The following is a 16,875-nucleotide window of genomic DNA, read 5'->3' on the forward strand; positions in this document are numbered from 1 at the left end:
CTATTACTTTTTCTCATTTTTGATCTGTCATTAAACTGGCATGAGCAGATATAGAATAATACTGAAGTCCTTTAAACACAGAGACAAGAATTCTCAGTCCTGGTTGCACCATCTCAGGTATATTGCAAGCAGTTCCAGACACCAATGCTTCAGAATGATATTGGCCATGAAGCAAGTGCATCACAAGTTTAACAGAATGATACCTGGACTATATAGGTTGCATTTTAAAGAATAGATGACACAAATTAAAATTGTATTTCCTGGAATTTAGAAAAGTGATTTAATTGACATTTTCTAGATGTTAAGGGGCATAGATGGAATGGTTAGAAAGTAACTCTTTCCACTATTTGGGAAGTCAAGAAGAAAATGGGGGTCAGACTTACAGGAGTGAAATTAGGAAGTACTTTGATACAAAGGGTAGTAGAAGTTTGGAACTCTTTGTAAATGGCAGATGTTGAATTTAAATCTGTAACTGATAGATTTCAGTAAACTGAAAGTATTAAGGGTTGGGGGAACCTGGGTATAGAGAGAGAGGCCTCAGATCATTAAGTAGCAGAATGGATTTCAAAGGCTACATGGCCTCCTCCTATCATGCTATGTCTGTCACTTTCAATCCCTTTCTCTTGTTCACACATGCTCTTTTCTGCTCTTTTATTTCCACTTTTGCTTGAATTCAATTTGCTTCCATTTTTCTATTGTCACTTTCCAATTCGTCTTTCTCATTCTACAGACTGATTGCAGTAATGAAATAACAGAATGTTGTGATTCAGAGATTAAAAATGTTCAGAGCTGAAACACAGTTTTAATGGTAGATTTCAATTCTTCATAAATTGAGAAGAGTAAAGTAGCTCAAATCAGAAAAGGCAATGAATTTCTTGAGTCGAGAGTGTGGTGTTGGAAAAGCACAGCCAATCAGGCAGCATCCAAGGAGCAGGAGAATCAACATTTCAGGAATAAGCTTTCATTACAGGTGTCGCAGTGGCTCACTGGTTAGCACTGCAGCCTCACAGCGCCAGGGTTCGATTCCCATCTAGGGCCACTGTCTGTGGAGTTTGCACGTTCTCCCTGTGTCTGCGTGGGTTTCATCCTACAGTCCAAAGATGTGCAGATCAGGTGAATTGGCCATGCTAAATTGCCCGTAGTGCTAGGTGCATTAGTCAGGAGTAAGTGGAGGGTAGGGGAGGGGAATGGGTCTGGATGGGATACTCTTTGGAGGGTCAGTGTGGACCTGTTAGGCCAAATGGCCTGTTTCCACACTGTAGGGAATCTAATCTAATCAGGAAGGGCTGATAAAGGGCTTATGCCCTAAATGTCGATTCTCCTGCTCCTCGGATGCTGCCTGACCTGCTTTTCCAGTACCACACTCTCAACTCTGATCTCCAGCATCTGCAGGCCTCACTTTCTCCTAATGAATTTCTTTAGTACATTCAGTTTAACCACCTGGACCAAAATGTTCCAGAACTAAGAGCAGAGCACAACATGAAGAATGAATCAGATGTAGTTAATAATCTATCAGAATGGGATCACAGATAACAGTTCATAATATGGTCAGATTTAACATTAGATTTAAAAAGCAAGCTTATAACATGATATTTTTATTGTGCTTCTAGGTCTTTACAAGGCTCACTTCAGAAGGTTGAGAAAGAGAGTGACAATAGCAAGGTGATCCAATCAGTTACCAAGTAAAACTACAAATCAGAAATGATGTTCAATAATGATTTAACTTAATGCAGGAACAGTGTTAGATAACTAAGGAAAGGGAACTCCACAAAAAGAAAGTTGATATAATATAAAACTAAAGGAAAAAGCATCCAAATGCACAAAGAATAGTATAGATTTCAGGGGATTGGGGGAAAAGAAACAGCAAAAAAGACAAAGCAAATTCTGCAAAAAAAACCAAATTTGTAAATTACATCCAAATTAGTAACTTTACAATTATATTAGAAGAAACATTTTGTTTGTTTATTGTTTGTTTTTGGAATTCTCTTTTTTACAGAAGGTAGCGAAGATCAGGTCTTTAAATTTATTCAAGGCTGAGTTAAATAGATAAAGGAATGAAAGGTTAGAGGGTATGGACAGGGAAATGGTGATGGGACCACAATGAGATTAACCATGATTGGTGTTGCAGTGCAAAAGGCTAAATGACGTACTTTTTCAAAGTCCTAGCTTCCCAGATAATGATGAAACAGGAATTGGAAGTGAATAAAATAACAAACACACAAAACATAGTCAAGGTAATGGTTTGAAAGACTAATAAATCCCCAAGACCTGATGGTTTCTGTCAAAGGAAATATGAGAGAATTGTAGCTGTTTCAGCCATCGATGTGCATGATTCAGCAATTCCCCTTTTAGATTAGAAAATTCAAAATGCAACTCCACTGATTAAGAAATCTGTAAGAAGTAAACCAGAATGCTAGAGAATTGTTAGTCCAACATTGGTTACAGGGAGATCACTGAAATCTGTAATTAAGGACAGAGTGATGAAGCAACTTCAAGAAATTTAGAACTGATTAGAAAGTGTGAATATAGATTTGTAAAGGGTAGATGAAATTTAATGAGTTTAATTAAACTTATTGAGGAATTACAAATGGGACTAGATTAATTTAGGATATCTGGTCGACATGGATAAGTTGAACCAAAGGGTCTGTTTTCATGCTGTAGAACCCTATCGCTCTAAGGAACTGCAGCAACGGATGCAGTTTGTAGACTTCTGGTCCATCATTGGCGATTGTTGGTTAAAATTAAAACTTATGGATTTAACATAAGTTATTAACCTGGTTAAAAAGGTTACTTAGGAGGCAAAGATAGATACTAGGGTTAATAAGTATGTACTCAAATTGGAGGGAAGTAATTAGTGATGTCTTAAGGTTTAAGGTTTTCAACTAGCTAGAATAGTTATATTTGTTCCAAGCCTAAATAACACAATACTTTTGACACAGTAATCAGTGGTATTGTCAGTAGTGTAGACAGCATAATATTACAAAGAGACATTGGTAAGTGAATGGGCAAAACAGGTGCATTTCGATGCACGTAAGTGTGAAGACATCACCTTTTTTTTGTCTGAAGATAGATAGATTTGAGTATTATGTAAATGGTAAAAAGAGATTTAGGTCATCATGTGAAAAGAGTCGTGGAGATACACAGCACAGAAACGGACACTTCAGTCCAACCCATCCATGCCAACCAGAAATCCTAAATTAATCTAGTCCCATTTGCCAGCATTTGGTCCATATCCCTCTAATCCCTTTCTGTTCATACCATCCAGATGCCTCGTAAATTTTGTAATTGTACCAACCTCCACCATTTCCTCTGGCAGCTCATTCCATACATCCACCTCCTTGTGAGTGAAGAAGCTGCCCTTTAGGTCCCTTTTATGTCTTACCCCATCTCCCTCTAATTTTGGAGTGAACACTAACAGTTACGTTGATCAATAAATCATAGATAAGCACAAATTAATTAAAAGAAATGAGTACAACTACAATAAGGGAACTAAAATATAAAAGAAAATTTTTTTATAAGCTCTGGTGAAACAACATCTGGAGTATTGTGCACAGTTCTGTACATTACACCTTTAGGAAGGAAGTATTGACCTTGAAAAGAACACAGCACATAGTCACCGGAAAGTTACCAAGATTCCAAGCATTACATTTATGAAGGGAGATGTTATGAACTACACTTGTATTTTCTGGAATGTTAAAAGTTCAGGGATGATATGTTTGAAACCTTTAGGACATTGACAGGCATCAATAAGTTAGATAGAAAGAAATGTTTCATCTGCTGGGCAAGTCTAGGAGAAAGGAACAGAACCTTAAAATCTGAGCCTGCCCATACAGAACAGAAATTAGGAAGTTTTCACATGAAGCACAGTAGATGTATAGTCCTCTTCCCCCAAAAAGCAGCAGATGCAATTCCAATCAGTAACTTTAATATGTGACTAAGGCAAGTGGATGGAGTTGGAATGCCAATTATCCATATTCTTCTTTAATAGGAAACAGACTTGAAGAGCTGAATGGTATACCCTGTTCCTAATTTATTTAATTTATACTCTCTTCCTGCTTTTTTTTTCCTGTCTTTCTCTTATCCACTTTTTAAAATCTCTCCCATTAACTTTGATTTCATGTTTTTTAGATTCTACTTCATGACATTCACTTAAATTTTGGAAGATCTGTGATTCATTCCTTAAAATTGTGTACAGTGTAACACAGAAACAGGCCATTTAAACTATGCTGGTTATATATCCCTATACTGCTCTTCAGTGAAAGGAAGGTCCTGCCTACGTCTTTAGAGATGCTGTGCACTGATCATTTGTGTTTGATTGTTCTGCAGGTCTTGTGTTTTTTATTCTTCATTTCTGTCAATTATTGTCAATGTCTGCTTTGTAGAGCATGTGACTTCAACTCGACTAGTTTTGTCTGTGATGCTCTGCATTTCTTAGAAAAATTACAAGTGATCTTGCAATGAACAAGCTGAAATACCTTCCATCCATCTGATTTGTTTCTGCTGTTGATTCTGGGAGTATGTTAGATGTTCATATTTGTTGTGGTAATGCTAATGTCACTTGCTGTTACCTGAACACTGAGTGGGATGAGGTATGTGGGGAGATCTGGAGAAGTAATCACATTTTGGCGACAGCTAGTAAAACACAAATGATCTATTATTTTGGAGTGTGTGCAGAAATTTCCAGTTTGTATATTATCTGGCAGCTTACCCTAATAAATAAATATTGTAAGGTTTATTTGTTGCTGTTCCTCATTCACACAAGCTGCTATATAACTGTTTAACCACTATCTCCCTAAGAGTGGTTTGACAAAATCGTGTAGGCTGTTGTGACTGTAGAAATGTAGTATTGCTAAGAAGTAGAGAGACCAGTCATTTTCATGACTGAACATCAATGATGTTTTCTTTACAAAGCCTGTTCTGCATTTTATTTGAGAACACAGAACTGATGAATTTTCTCAAAGTTTGAAGTGATTTCCTTTCCAGGAAGTGAACATTCTCATTTAGCTCTCTGGTCACAATGAAATAAGCTTCTCCTTTGGTCTTTGATCATTTGCCTCTGAATAAAAGGCAAGACCTTTTATTCCAGGACTCCAGTAAGTAAACCTATGTCTATACTAAAGCTCAATTAATTTTAAATTAGAGATTCACTTAGAATAAATAGGGGATAATTGCTTATTTCTTTTGCGTATGTGATGTTTTGACATGAAAAATAATGTTACCAACCAGTTCTCCATTTGTAATCTATCTGCTAAGAGACACCATTATAAGCAAGTCTTTCTCCTCATGTACTGTCACCCAACTCAAAGAAATCCAGCCTTTACCCTTCTGTCTTGCAAACTAGTGCTCTATCTCCAACTGGGAGAAAGTGAGAACTGCAGACGCTGGAGATCAGTATCGAGAGTGTCGTGCTGGAAAAGCCCAGCAGGTCAGGCAGCTTCTGAGAAGCAGGCGAATCAACGTTTTGTACAAAAGTCCATAAAAGGTGAAGTTGTGGAGGCTGCTACAGCATTTTTTTAAAAGGCATTTGGATGAGTATATGAACTGGAAGGATTTAGAGTGATATGGGCAAAATGCTGACAAATGGGAGCAGATTTATATGGGGTATCTAGTCGGCATGGACAAGTTGGACTGAAGGTTATGTTTCTGTTTTGTATATCTCTATGACTCTGTTACATTGTCCTATTAAATGGCAGAGCAAAGGCTACAGTTGCTGATAGCGTGCTGGATGCTAAGTACAATCCTGAGAGCAGTAATTGAGGATATCGGTAAATAATTATTTATTTAACAAATTACATTTTGAAAGCTTTGAACAGTCAGGAAGGAGGGGTCACATCCAGACTGAGACACAGCCCGAGTGAGTACAGAGGAATCTTGATTATCTGAATGAGATGGGCAGGCACTGTTTCACTCGGATAATTGATTATTCAGTTAATTGATTTCCTCTGGGGCTCGGAGTTTTCTGTGAAGTCCGCTCCCCGTACAAGAGACTAGGCGGCAGCACACCGCGTGTGAGCCCCCAATCGCACCGTTCCCCCATCCACCCCCACCCACCATCCAACCCCCATCCGCGCCCCCTCGAACCTTGAGATGTCCTTTGGATAATCCGATATTCGGATAGTTGATATTCAGATCATTTGAGGTTCCTCTGTATATAGTTCAGGGAATTTGGAGGTAGCGTGGAAATAGAATTGGTTTATCTGTTTTTTTTCTCCATTTTAAAAATTTAAAATTCAGTAATCAAGTGTAAAGGTTAATAAGGCAGCTGACTGAGAAACCTGAATAGATCTTTAATAGGTATTAGGTATTAATTACTCTTGAAGGTTAACCAATATGAGTCATCCCAGGTCTATTTAAGAGCAGGCCTGTTGAAAACACATGATCAATAAGCTTCACACAGCCAAAAGGAGAGATCCCATCCAGTGTCAGACCCAGCCTGAGTGAGTAAATAGCTCGGGGACTTTGGAGACATTGTGGGAATTTGATGCACAGAGGATGAGGTGCTTTTTGTTTGTTTTTTATTGGTTTATAGTTTCAGGTTTTTTTCCCAATGTGAGGAACTCTGGCTCAGAGTTACTGAGCTGGATTCTGGGCATCAAACACTGACAGATCTGGGAAGGGGAGAGTTACCTGGACGTTGTGTTTCAGGAGGCAATCATACTTGTTAGATTAACTACCTTGAATTCAGTCATTGGTCAGGGACAGGAGGGTGTGACTATCAGTGAGGCAGACAGAGGGATCTAGGAGAACAACAACGGCTGAGGCTCCTTCAGCACTAACCGTTTGAACATGAAATATGAGAGTAATTTAAAAGAAGATTGCAAAAATGTTTTAGATATCTAAAAGGTAAGAGAGAGGCAAGAGTGGATGTTGGACTGCTGGAAAATGAGTCTTGAGAAGTAGTAATAGGGAACAAAGAAAGAGAAACTGAATAAGTACATTGTATCAAGAGCAGAAGTGAGTGTCGTGGTCATCATTAAAAAGAAGGTGCTGGGGAAGCTGAAAGGTCAAGATGGATAAATTACCCAGATCAGATGGACCACACCCCAGAGATTGTAGAGGCCTTTGTAATCTTTCAGGAATCACTGGAATCGGGGAGGGTCCTAGAGGACTAGAAAATGGCTAATGTAACACCCTTGTTTAAGGGAGCTAGGCAGAAGACAGGAAACTATAAGCCAGCTAGCCTGACCTTGGTCGTTTAAGAGTTTAGAATCCATTATTAAGAACAAGGCTATGGAGTACTTGGAAATGCATGGTTAAAATAGAGCAGAGTCATCATGGCTACTTCAAGGGACTGATGATGATCAAAAAGGAAATGGGGAGAGTATAGGTCCAACATGTTCCCCTTAGGGTTAAATGTAGGAGCAGCAAGCCCTGAGAACCCTGGATATTTAATAATTTTCACGACTGGATAAGGAGGAGAAGAGAGGTACAGAGGGTGCAAAGGTCCTCTTGGGATACAGAATGCACAAGGGACTTTAGCAAATCAATTCAGGCAGCAAAGAGAAAGACATTGGGGGGAAAAGAAAAGACACTAATAGGTAAAATTAGGTAAAATCCCAAGTTATGCTATAAGTATATCAAGGGGAAGAGCATAACCAGGGAAAGTGTAGGGCCCATTATGGACCAAGGTCGGGACAGTGTGTGTGTGTGGAGCTGGAGGACAATGGTAGGGTATTAAAACTGTATTTCACATCTGCCTTCACTTTGGCGAAGGAGGATATAGGTACAGACTTTGGAAAGGGCGACTGAGGTTATTGAGCAGATTGACATGGGGAGTGAAGCGGTTTTGCAGGTTTTGGCTTCCAAGTGGATAATCCCCAGGTCCGGCTGTGTTGTATCCCAAGTGCTGTGGGAGACAAGGGAAGAAATTACAGGGGCAATTTTGAATTCCTGTGTGGCCAAAAGGGAGGTGCCAGAGGACTGGAAGATGGAAGGAAAAGTTTGATCAGGGATAGTCAGCATAGTTTTGTTAGAGGGAGGTTCATGAAAACAAATTTGACTGAATTTTTCAAGGAAATGATCAGGTGTGTAGATGAGGGAACTTTTGTAATTTTGGATTTCAGAAAGGCCTTTGAAGAGATCCCACACGGGAGACTGATAAATAAGGTAAAAGCACATGGTAGGAGATAGAAAGTGGTGGTAAAGGGCTGTTTGTGTGACTGGAACCCAGTGTCCACTGGTGTACCAAATGGATCAGTGCTGGCTCCCTTTATTGTTTGTGATCTATATAAGTGATCTAGATGAGAATGTGAGGAGGATGATAACATACTGTTATTTTAGAGTGTACAGATGTGAGATTGGGTGTTTGTCCTGCTGATGAAAAAATTCTTTATAACAGAAGGCATTTTGTACTTTCAAATTGTGACAATACATAGAGGCAAATTGGTTTCCATTTCTTTTACTTTCCATCACTAAATAAAATGAATAACTCACTCCTGTTTTGAATGTTCCTGTACAAATTGAAGAGAAGTATGTTCATGTTTGTTCATCATTCCAGGATGCAGAAAAGCAAGGTATTCAGCTTGTCCTAATCTGGAAGGTGGAGCTCACTGGCACTCCTTGTTGCTGCCCTTTGTTTTCCCTTTCACCATTACCACTGTTTGCATTGGGTCTATGCAATAGCTTGTCAGCAGATATTCTTGGTCCTGATGTTGATAATTTTATATCTCGCTTCAAATCTCAGTTGGTCCAGTAGAAATTATTGGGATGAGACAGCAATGTTTCATTGATTACTTTGCCTTATTTTTGGTGGGTGTTCATGAGATGCAAACTATTTATTTATAAGATAAACACAGGTGTCTTAGTTCCACTATTCAGAAAGTTCCCAACCCTATCATACCATCTATATTTTTAAATAATTTCACTTTCTTTTGATGTTCTTGCTCTTCAAGAATTGTTATCATCCCCAAAGAGACTGATATTTTTGATAAGGTTTTCAAATTTATAGTGAACGACTGCAAGGATCACAGAAAAGAATTTCAACTTTTCCTATTTAAAAAAGTAACTATAAGCAACACTGATTAAATACTGTTTCAGTAGTTAACATATTCTAACCCATGGAAAGATCTGCTACTTAACATTTAAAACTACCTAAAATCTCTCATGTTATTCCCTTTATCCCTTAAGTAAACACTTAATTATCAGAAACTTGTCCAAAGTATTCTCAACTCCACTTTAATTTTGATTTCTGGGCAAATATTTCCTACTCCCCAATTGGTTTTAACTATAAATTGGAGGTTCCCTCTAACCAAAGCTAGGCCAATTATCCCACTTTCAAAAAATTTTCACTAAGCTGTTCTTTTCAACTGAACTCTAGCTCCCACCCATCCATGTGGTCAATCATATAACTAAAGGTACTTAGTTTCTCTATCGCTTTCTCTTCTGCTACCTGCTGGAATCTTGCCAAATGATCTGATCAGAGGTTAAGTGACATTTTAGGGAAAACCTGTGAATTGATCTTTCAATGGCTGCCAATGGACCCTTCCTCTTAAAACCATTCACATTCTAAATCAATGCAAATCACATGGGCCTAGTATCTAGGTAGAAATGCTAGATCTCCAAATCTATTCTATACTAGAAGGAAAAGACAAATTTTACAAATGGCCACACTTTAAACTAACATTTCTAACAATCCTCAGCTGGGATTTGGAAATCTAACAGTTTAACCGCAGTCAGCATAGTTGATTGGCTCATTGTTAATTGGTATGAATATCTTGCACATTTTTCTGCATAAAACAACCTAAGTCCCCTTTAACTTTTAACAAAGAAGATTGGTAGGTAAGATTTAGAATGGGTCCCATAATATCTCCATTTTGCCCAAACGAAACAGTCCCAATATGCAATAATCGTACAAATTTCATATTTGTAACAATCCCTTCCTGCACTTTGAGATCTTGGACTTCTGACATTTGCCTTCCGCTAACTTAAACTCTTGTCCTTCTGTTGCAGTTTAACTTGAAGAGCCATTTCAGCTTTGCCCTATCTGTATGGTTTTCTTGTTTTTACATATCTACTGTACAGTTTAAATTATTATTTTTGTACTAGTTTACAAAATCCACTTTTCCATCAACTTTGTTAATTCCAGCTCAAGTTTACTCAGCAAAAGGTCTACCTTTGCCCTTTCAACTTCACACCAAATTATTTCATCCCCTACCACCCTGCTGTATGTAATATTTTAAGTTTTTCCTCAATTGTTTCTTTGCCACTATTTAACCTTAAACCGTACCTTGCTTTTTAATCAATCTGTTCAGGCAAGTGATGACACACACCCAGGGCTGGTGGGATTGAACCCTGGCCTCCTGACTCAAAGGTAGGAACACTACCACTACGACAGAGTCCAGTCCTTATTTCGTCATTTGGATTTTCTAATCAACCTGTTCAGAGTTGTTATGACACACCTCTGAAGCAGGTGGGACTTGAACCCTAGTCTCTTGGCCCAGGGTTACTACTGATGTTTTCTGGAAGGCCTTGTTGAATTCTGCTGTAATTAATACAGGCTCTGGAATGGATTTAAACAGAGTTCAATTACACCTGGATGCTGCGAATGTTGTGATATGCTTTGTGTTCACTCTGCAGCAAAGCAGTGTGGTAATTTTTATTTATTTTCTGAAAATTGTCCAGGCTCATTATTTTCTATCCCTGTTTGATGATATGACTAAAAGCTCTTAAGTTCATGTTTTTGTTTGTGGCTATTTCATATGTTAAACTTCAATTCAAAGGCAATCTTCAGGGTTCTGAAGGATAATCTTAGGACCTGAAATGTATCTATTTCTGTTTCTTTCCCCAGCAGTTTCTGTGTTAGTTTCAGAATTCCAGCATCCAGAGTATTTTGCCACTTATTACTTATCAAATGTTGTCCAGTCATGGAATGATGTCAAGTGGTATTGTTTCTTCTCGTTGGTCAATTCTGAATTAAGGCCCACTTTTTAAATCAGGGGCCACCCTTTCTGTACAGAGAGAAGGTGAATTACCTTTCTAGGAAAGGACTGTGTGAGTTTGGAACTCTGCCTCAGACGTGGTTCGAGGTGAGGTTATTCATTATTTTTTTAAGGCATGACATGAAGATGCTGGTGTTGGACTGGGGTGGACCAAACTAAAAATCACATAACACCAGGTTATAGTCCAACAGGTTAATTTGGAAGTACAAGCTTTTGGAGTACTACCTGATGAGGGAGCAGCGCTCTGAAAGCTTGTATTTCCAAAAGAACTGTTGGACTATAACTTGGTGTTGTGTAATTTTTAACATAGTTTTTGTTAAGCAGGATGATAGATTGGAAAATGGAATTGGAAATTCAGCTAGGATCTTGTTGAATAGCAGTGCAAGCTCAAGGGGCCAAATGGTCTCCTGTTTTCTAATTTTGTAAGTTCATATGTTCTGTATGGCTTTTAGAAGAGAGTAGGAAATAAACACTTCTGTGCCACCTCTCACTGCTTGTGTGAAAATCCCATCCTGAGAGGCTGTTTTTAATCTTTTACTTGGGAGGGCAGTGACAATATGCATCTCTTATTCAATTCATGGGATGTGGAGATCACTCACTGTCCAGCATTTATTAGCTGTTCCTAGTTGCCTTGGAGAAGGTGGTGGTGAGCTGCCTTCTTAAACTGCTGCAGCTCACCCACAATGCCCTTAGGGATTCCAGGATTTTGACCGAACGACACCGAAAGAATGGTAATATGTTACCAATTCAGGACGGTGAGTGGCTTGGAGGGGAACTTGCAGGAGGTAGTGTTTCTATATATCTGCTGCCCTTGTCCGTCTAGATGGTTGTGGATTTGGAAGGTGCTGTCTGAGGATGTTTGGTGAATTTCTGTAGTGCATCTTATAGATGGTACACAAGGTATTACTGAATGTTGGTTCCATATTCTCTCCCTCCACCCACCAATCAAGTGAACTGCTTTGTTCTGGATGGTATCATTTTGGAGCTGCATCCATCTGGCTGTTGTCAACTGCTTTCACCTTCCTCAGGAAAAGGGTTTTAAATTGTTTGGCTTGTTACCATTGGGAGTACTGCGAGCAGGTGAGTTAGTTGTATGATTATTCTTGTTAATATGGCAGGTCTACATGCTTACCTGTGATTATGCTAGGACAGGCTGTATTTGCATGACAGACTGATCGCTGCCTGAGTCTAAAATAAATCCACGCATGCACAAGCTTAGCTCCCTGCTGCAACTAATGTATTTGGTTCACATGTAACTTAATGCAGCACTGTTTGTATTTGCAGTTAAAGCAGAACAACTGAGGAGAAAGTAAAACTGGGCAGTATTTGCTTAATCATCCCTGATGAAGGGCTCTTGCCCGAAACATCGATTCTCCTGCTTGTCGGATGCTGCCTGACCTACTGTGCTTTTCCAGCACCACACTCAACAATACTTACTCGAGGCAATGGGCATGTTTCCAACTAGCTGGAGTGTTGGTGAGACTCCCATGTCTCCTCCTTTTAAGGACAGCATGCAGAACTAATTTTAATTCAGACAATTAACTGCACATTGACTGCCCTCTCCATGGCTCCTGTGGTCTGCTGCCTGTGAGACATCTACCCAAGATCTGGAGTCATCACTGGATCCCAGGCCACAGGTGGATGGTGTTGGGGGGGAATTGCAAGGGAAGTGGGCTGAAGGTGGTCAGCGACAAAGGCAGTGGGCTGCTGCTGACCTTTCCCAATGCTGTGATCCTTGATCAGCCACTGAGAGTCTTTGCAGGAGGGATCCCTCCTCCCAGCGCATAAGCAATCCTGCATGAATATCCTTGTCCTTCTACCAACATTAGTTGGCTTCTTAAGGGTTTTAATTGACAGCAGATCAGAAATACTGTCCATGAGCCTCCAGCAACAGACTTTGGGTGATCAACATATGACTAGATTTGTGAAGGCAACTCACTCGCGATTAGATGTTAGTGCAGGGACTGTAAGGTCATTCTTGGTGAAGGAGCTAAAATGATCTGTTATCCGCCTTTTAATCATGCAATTTCTTTCAGTGTTTTCCTCCATTCGAGTGAGGTTGTTTTAATTTCATTAGAGTGCAATATCATCTGTCTGCCATTTAACATCATATTTTATTTCCAAATATTAATGTTTATGTAAATGTGGGATGCATTCCAAGAATTGGATTGTGATTATCCCCAGCACAGGTCATGAAGGCTATAAATAAATCTCTCACGTTTGTGTGATGCTCCATGTGTAAGGAAGTGCTCCATCTGTGCATAATGGCAGCTCGCAGCTCGATGGTTTTCTGTCGTTACAAATTTGTTTTTTTTATCTGGGGCTTCTGTTACAAAATCTTTGGAGCTTTGTTTCTTTTTGCAGATGAAATTTATTTATTTCAGTGATGGCAAAGTTGAATATGATAAATTGATGCACACTTCAAAATTAATTCATTGGTTGTGAAGCACAGTCTGTATAAATTCTTTTTTTAAAAAAATTCGTTTATAGTATTTCAAGAACCCTGGAGACTCCTGACACTTGTAACAGTCATATTGCTAAACAACTGTGAGCAGCTAACATAGTGTTACCGAGAATTGATGTGGCACTTAGTTCTATGTGGCTCACAAAATGATGTTGCTCCTTGAATAGTGTCATGGAATTATACAGCATAGCAACAGACCCTTCGGTCCAACCAATCCATACCGAACATAATCCCAAACTAAACTAGCCCCACCTACCTGCTCCTGGCCCATATCCCTCCAAACCTTTCCTAATAATGTACTTATCCAAATGTCTGTTAATCATTGTAATTGAACCTTCATCAACCACTTTCTCAGCAAGTCATTCCATACACTAACCACCCTTTGTGTAAAATAGAAAATTGCCTCATCTTTTTTAAATCTCTCATCTCAGCTTAAAAATGTGTCCCCTAGTCTTGAAATCCCCCATCCTAGGGAAAAGACAACTATCATTAACTCTATCTATTTCCTTTGTTTTTCAAACTTTTTTCAGGTCACCTCTCAACCTCCTATACTCCAGTGAAAAACAGCCTAGCCTTTCTCTTTATACCAGTTCTGGAACTCTTCTTGCATAATCCTTGGCTTTATAAAATGGTCTGGCAATCTGCAAACTTTCATTTTAATCATGAGATATTTGGGGCAAGACCTGTATTTACTGACCATCTCTCTAATTGCTAGGGTGACCAGCTTCCTTTTTGGACTGCTCCTGTCCATGTAGTGAATGTACTCTGAGTGTGATTATAAGGGAAGTTCTGACCCATTGATCCAGTGACCGTGAAGTACAGGTGATGCATTTCCAGGACAGAATGCTATGTGACTAAATAAGAGGAATTTGCATTTTATGGTGCCCCATGCATCTGCTGCACACTCCAAGGCAATAGAGATAGCGGGTTGTGGAGATGCTGTTAATTAATCTTGTAGATTGTATGTGTTACAGTCATAGTGCACTGATGGTGGATGAGATGCCAACCAAGTGGGTTGCTTTGTTCTCTGTAATGTTGAGTTGCTGAAGTGTTGTAGGAACTGTACTTATCTGGGGAAGTGGGGTGGAGAGTAGTTGTTTGGTGCTGCGGAATATTTTTCATCCCAGTCTTGAATTGTGCCATTTAGCTGATAGAAAGAGATGTTAAGGTGTGAATTAATTACCACAGAATATCCCCCTTTTACCTGCTCTTGCAACCAGTGTATTCATGAATGTAGCCCAGTCCATCATGAAAACTAGTCTTCCTTCCATTAACTCCATCCACAGTTCCTCATGCCTCGGGGGAAGCAGTCAGTTTCCCTCCCATCCCACTTATACTCTCTTTCATCAGGCAGAAGACGCAAGAGTTTGAAAACGTATATCAACAGATTTAAGAACAGCTTCTCACCTGCTGTTACCAGACTTATGAACGGACCTCTCATACATTAGAGGTGATCTTTCTCTGCACCTTCGCTGTAACACTATATTCTGCATTCTGTTCTATTACCCTGATGTACTTACGTAAGGGATGATTTGCCCGGATAGTACTCAAAACAATACTTTTCACTGTTTCTAGTATGTGACAATACTAAATCAAAAATGTGGCTGAATCAGTGTAATTTCTGGTGCATGATGATCTCTTGGCAATTGCTGGTTCTGAATGAAGTGGTGGTATTTCTGTTGAATTTAAGGGAGAATGGTTTAGATTGTCAGTTATTGGAGATAGCCATTGCTTGCAATTCCATGACAAAAACTGCCACCTATCAATGTAACTTGAATGTTATATAGGTTTTGCTGCATATGGGTGCAGACTGCGTCACTATTTGACATGTTGAAAATGGAACTGAATTCCCACTTCTGACCTACAATGGAGGGAAGGTTGTTGATGAATCGGCTGAAGATGGTTGGGCACTTTCCTGAGCAACTCCTACAGTAGTGACCTGGCCTGAGATGATTGACTTCCAATAATTGCTACTGTATTCCTTTGTGCTGGATATGTGTTTTATCCAGAGTAATTGTCCTGTTTCCCATTTACTTGAATTTTACTCAGGATCTTTGATTGCACCTCTAGTCAAATACTGCCTTACCTGTAACAGTAGTAGACTCTCTGACATTAAATGGGCATTGGATGTATATATGGATAATAATGGAACGGTGTAGATTAAATAGGCATCAGATTACTTTCACAGGTCGACGCAGCATTTAGGACTGAAGGGCCTGTACTCTGCTGTAATGTTCTATGTTGTATGATGTCAGTGGTCGTCTTTATTTTATTGTGTTGCAGAGAAAGGGTTTAATTTCACACACTGGGTTTATGTTCTTCACAGACTGGTTGTAGAGAATCGAAAATCTTTGGTTTTGCTCAAGGTTTGCTCATGTTTGGACCAAGACTAAACTGATACCTGAAATTAATTGTTATTCCCTTAATGTGGCCGTTTTTGCGATCTGAAGATTCTTTGGTGATGGAATGGAAAGCCTTTCCATTACTCCGCTTCAGTTGCAGTCTTCCTTCCTGTGGCAGAATGGAAAAATATCTTATGCCAACATCAGTAATCTCAGTGGTTCCACCTCTTCTTTTTGATTCTTTTGATTTCCCTTCATTAGTTGGTCAACAATGTATTTAAACCCATTATTCTCTTGAAATTAGTTGAACTAATTCTGTTATCGAAGGCACATTGAGTTCAAGATATGCTTGTAAGCTCAAAAGTGAGAAGTGTTCATCATGAACTGCATGCACACTTTCAATTATCCCATGCTCTTGATGTTGCAGTGTTACTGGTAGCATGCATATAACAATGAGATTTATTCCACCCAAATGATTTCATTTCTGTAGGCTTTAACTCCTGTTTCTTCAGCAATGGTATCTCAACTGACAGCACAGTTATGCTTGTTCCTGTATCAATGTTTACCCAGGTAAGCTCTGTCACTGACTCTTAGTATCTGCTGATTGGCCTACTCACTGTGTTGACTTGGTCATGTGTGATTGTGGAATGCTTATGATTTATAAAATGGAGAGTCCTTTGGCCCCGTGTTAAGGTTGACCTTCTCCCCTGGTTCCTGGTTTCTGCTTCCATGTAATTTAAATGACTTTCACCAAAGACCAATCTTCCTTGGGCTTAATAAAAATGTCAAAACTCATCAATAATTTTAACAACAATTCTGACTCATGAATTCTCTTTTAAAAATGTCATAGTTGTAGTTTCACGCTAATCTGTAGATCTTAATAATATTCGGACTTCTCTGGATGCTGACCCCTTCTGCTATGTCTTGTTATTTCAAGAATCTTATAGAACATAGAACAATACAGCACAGAACAGGCCCTTCGGCCCACGATGTTGTGCCGAACATTTGTCCTAGCTTAAGCACCCATCCATGTACCTATCCAATTGCCGCTTAAAGGTCACCAATGATTCTGACTCTGCCACTCCCACAGGCAGCTCATTCCATGCCCCCACCACTCTCTGGGTAAAGAACC

The 16,875-nt window shown here is 39.3% G+C and overlaps 1 protein-coding gene across 3 annotated transcripts in view; it reads left to right on the forward strand.

Annotated features, from left to right (window-relative positions):
- Positions 1 to 16,875, forward strand: part of LOC122556823 (drebrin-like) — a 213,175-nt gene that overhangs the window by 1,375 nt on the left and 194,925 nt on the right. The window contains exon 1 of one of the 3 annotated variants that reach the window (XM_043704032.1): positions 16,243 to 16,313. The exons of the other annotated variants lie outside the window; for them this stretch is intronic. Within the exon in view, the coding sequence (XP_043559967.1) occupies positions 16,258 to 16,313 (56 nt within the window). The 5' untranslated portion in view covers positions 16,243 to 16,257. Of the gene's footprint in view, positions 1 to 16,242; positions 16,314 to 16,875 lie in introns of those variants that run through there. 3 annotated transcript variants of the gene reach the window in all.

This window comes from Chiloscyllium plagiosum, chromosome 14 (assembly GCF_004010195.1).
Source record: "Chiloscyllium plagiosum isolate BGI_BamShark_2017 chromosome 14, ASM401019v2, whole genome shotgun sequence".
Lineage (NCBI taxonomy): Eukaryota > Metazoa > Chordata > Chondrichthyes > Orectolobiformes > Hemiscylliidae > Chiloscyllium > Chiloscyllium plagiosum.